Genomic DNA, 13,256 nt, shown 5'->3' on the forward strand with positions numbered 1-13,256 from the left:
ATCAACGAAGTTATCAACTTTATTATACAACAGATCAACGAAGTTTTCAACTTTATTATACAACAGATCAACGAAGTAATCAACTTTACTATACAACAGATCAACGAAGTAATCAACTTTACTACACAACAAAACAACGAAGTAACCAACCATACTATACCACAGATCAACGAAGTAAAAAACTTTACTATACAACAGATCAACAAAGTATATCAACTATACTATACAATAGTTCAATGAAGAATATCAACTAAACTATACAACAGATCAACGAAGTTATCAACTTTATTATACAACAGATCAACGAAGTTATCAACTTTATTATACAACAGATCAACGAAGTAATCAACTTTACTATACAACAGATCAACGAAGTAATCAACTTTACTACACAACAAAACAACGAAGTAACCAACCATACTATACCACAGATCAACGAAGTAAAAAACTTTACTATACAAAAGATCAACGAAGTTATCAACTTTACTTAACAAAAGATCAACGAAGTAATCAACTTCACTTTACAACAGTACAAATATAAACAACGTGCACAACAAAAATAAGATTTTTAAACTTTGTATTTACAACTAACAACAAAACAGTTGTATATTCAACAGCGCTGTTCAACTTGATGCATGCGTTTAACAAATGAAATAAATTATTCAACTGACATACAACTTCATGTGTCCATGCACGATGGCTTGCAACTTTAAATAGGTTAAAATTCATTTGGATATAAAATTATGTTTGGATCTTAATAAAGAACTCTAATGCTGACTGAATAGCATTAATAAAAATGTCACTGCCAATATATGACAGATTCGCCATGATCAGCGAAAAGAGTTGGGTGGATATCATCAAAATCAGTATGTTTAATAGCCTTGCCCCCAACTTTGTGTAGGTAAGATCTAACCCCCTTTGTTTAAAACAGTCTGAAACTGAAATCTTGTCAATGATTTCCCATTTATTTGGCAAAAATGAGGACCATCATATCCAGGTCTTATTTGCAAAAAGGCTTCCAAACTTTGTAGAGGACAAATCTCATTTGTTTCATTTTTATTTATTTTTTACAACTAAAGTAGTGGATCTCCATTTTTTATCAGTTTTGAAAAAAAATATCGTAATAAACAGCTAATTAAGATGGTCAATATAAACATCCCGCCTATGTAAAACATGCTCTTGCATAACATTCGTTGTAATGGCAAATTCACTCACACGTAAAAAATGCAGCAAGCTAAGTTAAATGCTGTTTGAATCAATATTGTTTCATAATAAGAAGAGCACACGTGCCTCAAAGCCACATTTAATCTAATCAATATCAATAGTCAAAGGTGCCCGAAGATCTTAAGAATTGTAAAGTCTATCACAACCACCCAAAAGTTTCTGAATGATTAAAGATTTAGTTAAATCTTCATTCCCTTGAATTTTCAATTTGTAACTTATTCCAGATATATATGATCTAATTGTAACGATGAATAATGATTTAGTGACAAAAAACCAATGTAACCAATAATTTGTCTGTTACTTGGTGGCCAACTAAGGGGAATAGAATATTCCATTCTGAACATATTGAACGAATGCAATGCATTTTTAAAAAACATTTGTGGTACTTTGAGAAATTGAATAATTCAACAATTTTGAAGCTTGTATAACAAAAGATCCAAGAACTCATGTTGAATAGTTTGTGGCGTCCGGTCGGCATTGCGCATTACTTCTCTGAACTTCTTCATCTGTCCACGAGATAAAGCATCAGAAATAAAATTGTTTTTGAAAAAATATGCAACGCTTTAAATTAAAAATTAAATAATAATGTCCACAAAACTAAATTACTTAACAAACAAAAAATAACCCTGTCATTTTTTGAAGATTTTGATTTTAAAATTGTAACAACAGCCATATTATCACAATGAAAAATTATATTCTTATTCGTAAACCTATCTTTCCATAAAAAGATGGCCAAAGCAATAGGTATAATTTCCAATTAAGTAATGTCACTTGACAAAACTTTGCCCCAATTATGGCCATTGTAAAATTGCCCATGGTCCATTTAAATTAGCTGCACAAACCAGTGAATGACCACCTGCACTGTCAGTATACAAATGTAAATCAGCATTTGAAACCCAATTCAAATCTTTGATATATGTTTAGCCATTAAATTCTTTATAAACATATTGCCACATATGCAAAACATCTCGTATTCCTTTGGTCAATCTTATAAAATGATGAGATATTTTAACATTTTTAAAAGAGCCATATAGATGCCTCATAAATGCCCTTCTGGAGGGAAGAGCCCTTGCACAAAAAGCCAATGAACCTGTTAAAGACGCACTTCTTTCAGAGTAACTTTTCTTTTGCTATAGGAACACCCAAGTTTGAGCAAACTTTTGAAAATGCAGTCATTATACAGAGACAGTCATCTTTATGAGCTTCTCCAACAAATATAAAATCATCAAGATAATGTTTCAAATTTCAGAATGCGTTTTATTTTTAACTGACCAATGCAAAAGGTTGAAAATTTTTTTAAATGTAGCACAACTTATAGAACATCCCATGGGCATTATTTTTTGGATATAGTAAAGACCATTTAGTTTCAGATGCCTAGTAAATCAAAATCACCAGGATAACATTTAAGTAAAGGAAATGCCGATTTAATATTCAGTTTTGCCATTAAAGCCGAATTCTCCATTTGTTTTACAATTTTGACTGCATTGACAAATGATGAATAAGTGACGTTGATAAACTGAGTATCAATAAAATCATTGTTACTTTCATTTGAAAGTAAGACAAATAAGTTATCAATCTAAGTCCACCAGTTTTCTTAGGAACTAAACCAATAGGAGAGCACCGAAGATTTGAAATAGGTTTATGTTTGAATGGGCCTGCCAATCGACCTAATGATGTCTCATTATTCCACTTCTTTTGAGCTTCAAAAGGGTTTTTCAAAACAGACAACAAATTTCTATATTCACAATTCACATGAATGTGTAGACCTAATGAATTTTAAAACCATATTTAAATCCATTCAAAAGTTCAACAGCGCTTTGCTTATCATGATATAGTTCCAGAAGCTTAGAGAGTTCATTTACATTAACCGGAGATGTTCATAGGGCCCAAATATTAAACTGGTCTGGATGTAGTTATGAAAAATTATAAATTATCTTTGCTTAAAACCTCCTTTTTGGTTTTGTCTATTAGCAGAGTTGTTAACAAAACGTGAAATGTTATTTCTCTTAAACCTAGATGGACCAGTATTACATTCATAGTCCATAAAGCAACGACAGCGTAAAGCAGGATGATTAAAACCACATTTGAGACATGCATGCCTGTATTGGCAACTGCGTTTATTGGAAAAACCTTTAAAATTAAATTCACAGCATTTATATCCAACATTAGCCTGCTGTTGTTTTTGAGTATTGTTAGTTAAAATACGCAACAACAAGAAAAATAAATAAAAATCTATGGATGACCATTTTTTAGTATGATCCCTTGATACAACTCAAACGAAATTATTGGTCATAAGAATACCATTTTTCGACAGGATGATCAGCCGCTGCACCGCTTATGATTGACATATATGAGAAAAGTTCACTTGCTTTTCCCGGATACTTTTCAATAAGGACCTGGAAATAAGCAATACAACCATCAGTCCAATCCTCAACATAATTAACAGTATGGTTTTTCTTAACTTTGTTTTGTATAACCAGCATACCGTCATTAATTCCAATGGTGTTTTCATTTTGTTTGACTTTTGAAATTGTTTTGATGCATAAGGGACAAATCAATATATTCAATGCCAAATTTTTTCCTTCAGCTTTTGAGTTATCAATATAACAACCTCATTAAAACCAGGCAACATAGAGGTTCATCAAAAACTTCAATAACCTCACCTAAGGCAGCTAATTCAGGTTCAATCTCTTGAATTCTACATCTGGTTGCAAGGCAACTAGTTGAGGTTCATCAACCCTCCGTCGTCTTACTTCAGGGGCATCTTCATCAACATCAACTTTGGGACGCCTTTTCTCATTCCTAAATGGTGGTTGAAGTTGTTCCCTGGGAGCCATTCTAAGACGAATCTCTAACCGTGTCCTGCCGACGACGCCTGCCTCTACCTCTTGGCATTGTTATAAACTATTATGATTATTAAAACAGATTAGCTACATACATCAAGTCTTGAAATCCCATTCATCTTTCAAAATATAAATTCAACTTCTTATTCTATCATTCCAGTTAGATAAATAAAATACCACATATAACCCACTACGTTGTCTTAAATAAAATTAATATACATTTGAATGCATTAAACAACTGAAGTTGGTAACAAAACACAATTAAAACAAGTGCAATGTTCCTTCAAACCAAATATAACGTCGATATAAACGATAAGTTAAATTACCAAGCTTATTTAATTATCCGCAAATCAAAAAACTTATAAAAGATGTACGTGTAACAAATTAAACATTAGCGGGCATGTAAATGTTAAAACGGCTTACACTACAAACATGTAATTACCTGTTTAAAGAATATCGCTCATACATTACAATCAAAACAAATATATCACCTGTATTAAAGCATTTTAAATTTAATGCTATTCAATGATTAATATATGTGTGCACAAATGTAACTATTAAATAATAGTCTAATCAGTATAAATGCTATCCAAGTAAGCGATACATTGAATTAAGAATCAAACTTTTTGCAAGAACAACTTTCAAATAAAATAGAATTATTCTTTATAAATTACAGAAATAAAATCATTCGGAAAATTCAACTGCAACAACTATATCTATTTATCACTAAAACATATGAACTTATCTTATGTCTGAATCAGCCTATCCCTTTTGTGTTCCTTCAGTTGAAATCACGCAATGAACAAATCACGAAAAGCATGCAATTTTATACCAAATAAAAGCGGGAAAACCGCTTACGAAATTATGTAGGTAAATAAAAGACGCTCAAGTCCTTCAAAATTAAAGAAAAGATAACTCTAGTTTAGCAGACGATAATCTTAATTTATTAAATTGATTTAATGCTTTATGATTAAATCTTAATAATGTACACAGCCATGTATCACCTTCATTGCTGGTGATCCGATGGATAAATCTGTTGTAGAGTTGTCACTGACTCAGACGTACTTATTAATATAATTATTATCTGTGATTGTATCTTGCATTAATTTGTAGGATCCTTTACTATAACAATAACATCTCCATGCCTTATATATCATGTACTGTAGTACGCCGCTAGATTAAAACTGACGAGGAAAGGTAACACTAGGCCACCGAAAGCTTTATTTTAGTGAAGCACAGGTGGTCGTGTGGTCTAGCGGGACGGCTACAGTGCAGGCAATTTGGTGTCACGATATCTCAGTAGCATGGGTTCGAATCCCGGCGAGGGAAGCACATAAAATATGCGAAAGCAAATTTACAGATCTAACATTGTTGAGTTGATGTTTAGACGAGTTGTATTATATATAGCAAAAGTAAATAAACACGGTGTACAGAATGTATATACTAATATTTTTAAATTTGCAAACTACATTTCACATCAAATAATAACAGTTCGTTAAAATATTGTCACTAGCGCTTTCATGCCTTCTGGCAATCTTTAGGCGACGTTTTAACAATGTCCTTGACGACACTGCTGTTGGTAACGTTTATTACGTTACAATAACGGTAAGGGGAGATAAATCAAACGTGTTTACGTAGATCCGTTTAATTTTGGCTGAAAGTCCTTTATAAAGTGTGCTTCCTTTGCCAGTCTTTTATATTTGACATACCCCTGGTTCATCAACTTTCTGCTCAGATACTGGTGAAGTTTTACAAACTCTGAATAGGAGCTGCAAGCTCTTGAATACCGAATAAGTTGGGAAATGTATATTCCATATGCAGGTGAAGTTGGTATATTACTTCTAAGGTGGGGGAAATTGATAATTTCAAAATTAAAATCGTCTCGGATATACGGATATACGGTAAATTTTCCACTTCTGCACGTTATTGTAACGTAATAAACGTTTCAAACGGCAGTGTCGTCAAGGACATTGTTAAAACGTCGCCTGAAGATTGCCAGAAGGCATGAAAGCGCTAGTGACAATATTTTAACGAACTGTTATTATTTGATGTGAAATGTAGTTTGCAAATTTAAAAATATTAAAATATATATATAAAAATATATATATTTGTTTAGGGGCCAGATAAAGACCGCCTCCGGGTGCGATAATTTCTCGCTGTATTGAAGACCTGTTGGGTACCTTCTGTTGTGGTCTGTTCTATGGTCGGGTTGTTGTCTCTTTGACACATTCCCCAATGTCATTCTCAATTTTATAACAATATTGTTCCGATGCGTTGGGATAACCTTTCTATCCGCCTTCTTATTAAAAAAAATAATTGTCATTTCTTTTATGATATCTTAATGTGATTGTATAGGGCAGACCTGTCCTCTGGACTTGTAGAACGCAGATTTGTTAACAAGTCTAATCTTGAGCAGACCTGTTGATAGGTCTGCAGCAGTTCTAAAAAAGCAGAGCGTAGGTCTGGTCCACCATCGACGAAGTTAACTTGTCTGCTTAAATATGTCAGGAAGCCATAAATGAAAGATGATTACATTTTTTTATCAAATTTAATTTCTGTTTTTGATTGCTATGCAGCGGATGGCAAAACAGAACAAAAGTTACATTATATACATAGTTTTTTTAGGGGTATCACCAAAATATCACAAATAAGTGAAATAAGCGTCATAACAAAATATTCCGTGATTCGAACTTTCATGACTCGTGCAACAGTATCATTTAACACATTGACGGGTTACCGGTGGACGGCAAAATACTGTAAAAACGCATAGCATGATTTGGCTTCAAATTTTTTTTCTGATATTAATGCCATGTGTTTTGTCTCTTGACAACAGGTCACATTTCCTTTTTAGCTCATCTGGCCCAAAGGTTCCAGTGAGTTGTTTCCATCACGTGGCGTCTGTCGTCCGTCGTCGTCCGTCGTTAATTTTTACCAAATTATTCTCCTCTGAAACAACTCGACTAAAATGAATCAAACTTAACCACAATCTTTATTTGAGTATACAATTTAAATATGTGTCCGACGACCCCGCCTGTCAACCAAGATGCCTGACATAGCTTAAAATAGATCAAATGGGTAAAATGCAGTTTTGGATTATATCTCTTTAAAACTTAAGCATTTAAAGCTAATCTGACATGGTGATAATATAATTATCAGGTAAAAATATATCTGCCCTGAAAAAGTAGGACGAATCAGACAACCTATTGTTGGGTTGCTGCCCCTGAATAAATAATTCTAAAGGAAATTTGGCAGTTTTTGTTACTGATCTTGAAAATTATTATGGATAGAGAAAAACTTTAAATAGCATTAATGTTTAGCAAAGTAAGATTTACAAATAAAATGACAAACATAATGACCAAATTTGTTAATTTACAAACATGACCACATTTGTTAATTGACACTTTAAGGAGTTATTGCCCCTTACACTGAAGTGCAACAAAAACACATGACAATGTAACAAACACAGACACGTTCTATTAGATAACAACTGTCATATGTATGTCTTGGTACAAGAAATTCAAGAAAACATAAATAGTGTAAATCATATGCTGACGGAGGATTACAAAATATTGATTTTAAGTGCTACATATTTCTAAAACCGTTACAAATCAGATTGATCTCAAAACACATTGTGACTTGGATGGAGAGTTGTCTATTGGCACTCGTACCATATTTTTTCTATATTGTTTCTATATTCATATATGATGCTCACACGCCTTACACATCATTTCAAATTACGTTGTTGTCGACACTAAAGATGGTAGAACGCATATACTTACATACTCTTCCTGATGACGTTTTTGTTGTGATAAGATTATGTTGATTTTGATTCCTATGAAGTGTAATGCGGATATTTAATATATATATTTTTTTTATTTTGGCAAATGTGTTTTGTCTTTAACTGTTTTGATGGTTAATTGCACTTTTGACATTCAGTTAGTTTTCTCTCAAATAAGCTGAACATTTGTGATAACATTTTAAAACGGTACGAACAGATTGGGATATCTTAAATCTTTGTTTATAGATAGTGTTGTCCAAAAGTCATATTACCTTTTTGGACTATCATTACATTTTCACACTTATCTAACATTATGTTGTTAGGTCTTAATGTTATTAATACAATAAAGGAGCGTGGGAAGTTCCCATTGTAATATGTTTCCAAAAACTTTCAAAACAAATATGACTTTCCTATGTGAGGGGAGGGGTTTGGATTCCGTTAACATGTTTAACCCCGCCACATTCGGAAGGTATGTGCCTGTCCCAAGTCCGGAGCCCATTATTCAATGGTTGTCGTTTGCTTATAAATTAGGCCGTAAGTTTCTCGTTTAATTGTTTTACATCGTCATTTCGAACCTTTTATATCTAACTATGCGGTATGGGCGTAGCTCATTGTTGAAGGCCGTTTGGTGACCTATAGTTGTTAATTTCTGTTTCATTTGGTCTCTTGTGGAGAGTTGTCTCATTGGTAGTATTGTTGGATTACCAAATATCCTACTCCACATGAGGTGCAGTATCTGTTTACCCTTCCAGTTTGTGTTTTGGTTGTTCGTATTGCTTAGTATTTAGTTTTTATATTGTTTCTTGTGTATTATTATGTGTCTGTTTGTCTTTTTTTTGTTTAGTGATGGTGTTGTAAGTTTGTTTTCGATGAGTCAATGAGTTTGGCTGTCACTCTTGTATCTTTCGCTCCTCTTTTGTTTGTGTTTAATTTGAAAACGTTCATGTTGTATCAAACGTTTTTTTTCAGCTGTACGTAGAACCTTATGATAGGTAAACTAGACACCATGCTTAAAATGATTCACATGAAGAAGAGGAATTTGCAGGCAACAGTTGTACGTCTGGTTCCATTTATTGTATCACTCGGACTTGTTTTTACTATGATCTGTTACATTAACCCTTACGTCAGATCCTTGACGCTTTATGGAAAACCAATTGTGCTACGGGTAACACGAAAGTAATTCGTCAAAAGATTAAAACTTTCTCAACTCTTCAAACATTCCACACAAGTATGCCAAAAACTTTTGAACTGAATCAAACAGACAAACAACAGAAATGTACTGGGTGCTTCTCAGAAAGCATTCACTTAATAACCGATAAAATAGAAATTTGTAACCCTAGTAACAAGTATATCGATATACTAATCATGATAACGTCTTTTCCGCAAAATAAGTTGAGTCGAAACGCTATGAGAGATACTTGGTTGAGGCATACAAAAAATAACACAGGAAATATCAGATACGTATTTCTACTTGGAGAATCCCCAAGGACTAAAGAATTAGAGAAAGAAACTTCCACACAAAGGATATCATATTGGGAAGTTTTAAGGACGCATACAATAGTCTGACTTTTAAAACATTGATGGGTTTTCAATGGGCAAACAAACGATGTCCAAATGCACAGTTCGTTATGAAAACGGATGATGATGTGTACGTGCATAATCCTGGACTAAAAAAAAGCCATTAAGGAGAACGCCAATGCGTTACAGAATGCCGTTGGAGGAAGATGTCAACATATTGCAAGTCCTGTAAGAGATAAAAGATCCAAGTGGTATGCTTCATTTGACAGCTATCCAGAAAAAACATATCCGGGTTATTGTTCTGGTACTGGATATGTCACCAGTTTGAACGTTATCACAAAAATAGTTAAAATATCAAAAAGTGTTCCGTTTTTTAATCTGGAAGATGTGTTTGTTGCTTTGTGTATAAAAAAACTTGTATTACGTTTAAATCCAATCACCGGCTTTATGTTAGCCTATGATTTTGTCAATTGCAAAAACAACGATAATAAATTAGTTACCATTCATCAAGTGTCAGTCAGCATATTGAGACGTATTTGGGAGATACCTTGCAATGCAAACAAAGTATGACTGAACCATGAGAAAAAAATCAATGTAGGTTGATGTTTTCATAGATAAGTATATTAATTATAATAATAAACAACGTATTTAATAGTTAAAAATTTATTTGGATTAATATCCGCAAAGCTTAAAAATAACAGTCTTATATTTTTTTATAGACTAAGACAGCTTTGGCGAACTTGAATCATGGGGATCACATTTAGTATGTTCATATCTTGTGCCGTTTAAAGCCGTTATAATGACACATCAAACATATATATATATATCAATTGTCACAATTGTTATAAGGATATACAATTACCTGTCACTTAGCAGGACCTTTTATCATGGACAGAAATCAGCCCGGGGTCACCAATGTGTATTGTGTATTCAATACAACTAGATCCTTTATTAAACATGCTTGTGCTGCTTGTACTGCTAAATATCCGTACACAATCTCTGCAATTCTGCAACAACATAAGAATTTTGATTCTCCATGCTTAACACTACATATCCCAATGCCTAATTGAAAGATCGACTTCATTATCTCAGTAAACAAATTTTAGCTTTTTCTGTAAAAATGGTAATCGTAGATAAACATTTCTTATTTTTGGATTATAATAATTCTTCGTTTGTGAAGAACAACACCGATTCTATCAGTATATACAGTAAATATGATATTATGATATTATCAAAAAGCTGAACTGTGTAACCAACAATATATTTGGTAAGTTTTGGAAGAGTGATTTTTCACAGATAGTCGGTTTTCCATTTTGGTACGAACTGTGCACCCCTTCTAGTCTATTTGTCGTTGGACTAGTGTGAAGTAGAATTCATTTAGAACCATCTAAATGTCTAAAAATGAACTTAATATTCATACAAAAAGGCTGCTGCATGCCATGATCGTATACCCAATAAAGAAAACAGATGAACGACTTCACACCAAACGGGCTGATATCAACTTTCCAATTATCAATTTCTTATTTCTCAGCAGTAACATACCCACTTCATATAGTATGTCCATATCTCAATTGATAAGTTATGTTTATGCATGTTCACACTATTCTTACTTCATATACAGGAATGCATTCTTACGCAGAAACTGCTCAATGATAGTTCTGAGGTGGACAGATTCAAATTGACACTCTGTAAAATTTATGGACGCCATCATACATTGGTTGATCAATTCAAAGTGTCGATGTCGTAACTAACTAATGGTATTTTAACAAATTTATAGATTGTTGTTTCACATATATGTAAAATGTATGCTAAGTACCTAACGTCATTCTGAACATGATTGTAATATCAAGAGTGAATTTATATTGGTATTTTGTACATCCACCATTCATGTATTATTTTGTGTCTGTTTTGGTTTTGGTTGAATAATATGCTATGTCACAATATATATAGAATTGCCTTTCCATACAATCATTGTCAGGAAAATTGGTCTTGAAGAATATTGGGAAATTAATTGTGTAAAATTCGTGACTACATGTTAAGTACATGTACGTAAGAGCATCACCGTGTTTGATACCTACCTTGTGGTTTTTGTTGTTGATAAAATATGTTCGACGTCGATCTGTTACTTGCATTTTGAGTCGATTATTATCTTATTTTGTGTGCGTTTCACAATTTCTAAGCGGTAGGTTTGACTGGCAATTAAACCAGGTTCAATCCAAAATGTCTTCTTAAGGTAGCAATAAACAGTTAGGAAACAAATTTGAATTTGCCCTCATAAATTTTATCATCCCCTTTTCATTGCTTTCTTATTAAGCTTACTGTTTGTGTCATACATGTGCATATGTATGTAATTAGAATCTTCCATAAATCTTATATCCAGTATATAAAATGGTTAAATATAGTTTCTTTTGGGTGTATCCATGACAACAATCTGCATTTATTTGCTATAAAAGATTTCAAAAATGGAGTGGGGGAAAGATATCACATATTTCCCCCAAATTTGACTAAAAGTAGAATTTCAATCGCTTAAAGTAATACCTTTTGTGAAGCTGTTTACATATATCTTTCAGTTAATCCGATGAACATCATATGTCTTTTGTCTATTTTTTTAGGTAAAATTGCGTCAAAAACTTCGTGTAGAAAAAAGTTTTTGAAAATATGACATTAATTTCTGGACCAATGGCTGGTCTAGCTATGAAAATACGGAGAGTCAAACAGAAAATAGCCAATAAAACTAGTCTTGATGTTCTTATAAGCCATCTTTGAAGGCTAAATTGGTAATCAGCTGTCTAAAAACGAATTTTATTACACAATAACTTTCATATTTGAAAAATCCACCGGGGCTAAAATGCGAAACTAAACTCCTAACTGTATTTGGCTACCTTAATAGTATATATTTTTTTTCAAATAATCCCGTTTAACTAGTTTTCTGTGTTCTGCTAGCTGAAAGGAGTAAAATGCCCATTTATTTTTTTAAATTGATGAATATTTTATGAAGGTAAGCAGTTGACACCGAAACGCGACAAAAACTGATATAAAGAAAGGCGCCAAGTCCATGTGTAAAATGTTGTTTCTACCTCAATTTTTTAGCAAAATTTAAAATACCATACCTCTTTTGTCAGTTTTTTCAATGTATAACATCTCAATAGGTCCGAGTACACAGTTATCGTCCTTTGATTTTCGTTGTCCACGAATATAGTCCTTAGTGTGGACAGTGTGTTACTTGCCAATTTTTGTTATACCCCTTCCAAATTTATTTCTCCATGTTTTATGCCTCATATAGCAAGTTGGGGGGTGAAATGACACTGTAAAAAAATTTGGGTCATAAATATTAATGTAAAGTAGTGATTAGGTCCAGCTGAAAAGGGTCAAAATGGATGTATCCATGGCAACAATCTGCATTGATTTGCTAAAAACAATTGCAAAAATGGGGGGCCCCCTAATTTGACTAAAAGTAGAATTTCAATCGCTTAAAGTAATACCTTTTCTGAAGCTGTTTACATATATCTTTCAGTTAATCCGATGAACATCATATGTCTTTCGTCTCATTTTTTTGTAAAATTGCGTCAAAAACTTCGTGTTGAAAAAAAGTATTTGTAAACATTACATTAATTTCTGGACCGATGGCTGGTCTAGCCATAAAAATATAAAAATACGGAGAGTCAAACAGAAAATAGCCAATAAAACATGTACAAATATTCTGTACCAATTCAAAAATATTGCAATTGTGATCAACTAGTGTCAACGTTTGCTTTTTGTAGCACTTCGTTGTTATTGTTATTCCTTTGTTTTCCTATGGTTAATGATGTGTTTCCCTCAGTTTTGGTTTGTAACCCGGATTTGTTTTCTCTCAATCGAATTGCGACTTTTGACCACCGGTTTTCTACTGTTAA

General features: G+C 32.9%; 1 protein-coding gene and 1 long non-coding RNA gene across 2 annotated transcripts; one reads left to right on the forward strand and one right to left on the reverse strand.

Annotated features, from left to right (window-relative positions):
* Positions 1 to 3,887: 3,887 nt before the first annotated feature.
* On the reverse strand, positions 3,888 to 11,032 carry LOC134700018 (uncharacterized). The gene is made up of 2 exons (XR_010103728.1): positions 10,226 to 11,032; positions 3,888 to 4,128 (listed from the first exon to the last, which is right to left on the reverse strand). It is a non-coding gene; the product is annotated as an uncharacterized LOC134700018 (long non-coding RNA).
* Positions 9,076 to 9,933, forward strand: LOC134700062 (beta-1,3-galactosyltransferase 1-like). Its single transcript, XM_063561437.1, has 3 exons — positions 9,076 to 9,306; positions 9,369 to 9,528; positions 9,560 to 9,933. Exons 1-3 carry the CDS (start codon positions 9,076 to 9,078, stop codon positions 9,931 to 9,933), a joined length of 765 nt encoding a protein of 254 aa, XP_063417507.1.
* Positions 11,033 to 13,256: the final 2,224 nt, after the last annotated feature.

Source organism: Mytilus trossulus, unplaced genomic scaffold (genome assembly GCF_036588685.1).
Source record: "Mytilus trossulus isolate FHL-02 unplaced genomic scaffold, PNRI_Mtr1.1.1.hap1 h1tg000110l__unscaffolded, whole genome shotgun sequence".
NCBI classification, from domain to species: Eukaryota; Metazoa; Mollusca; class Bivalvia; order Mytilida; family Mytilidae; genus Mytilus; species Mytilus trossulus.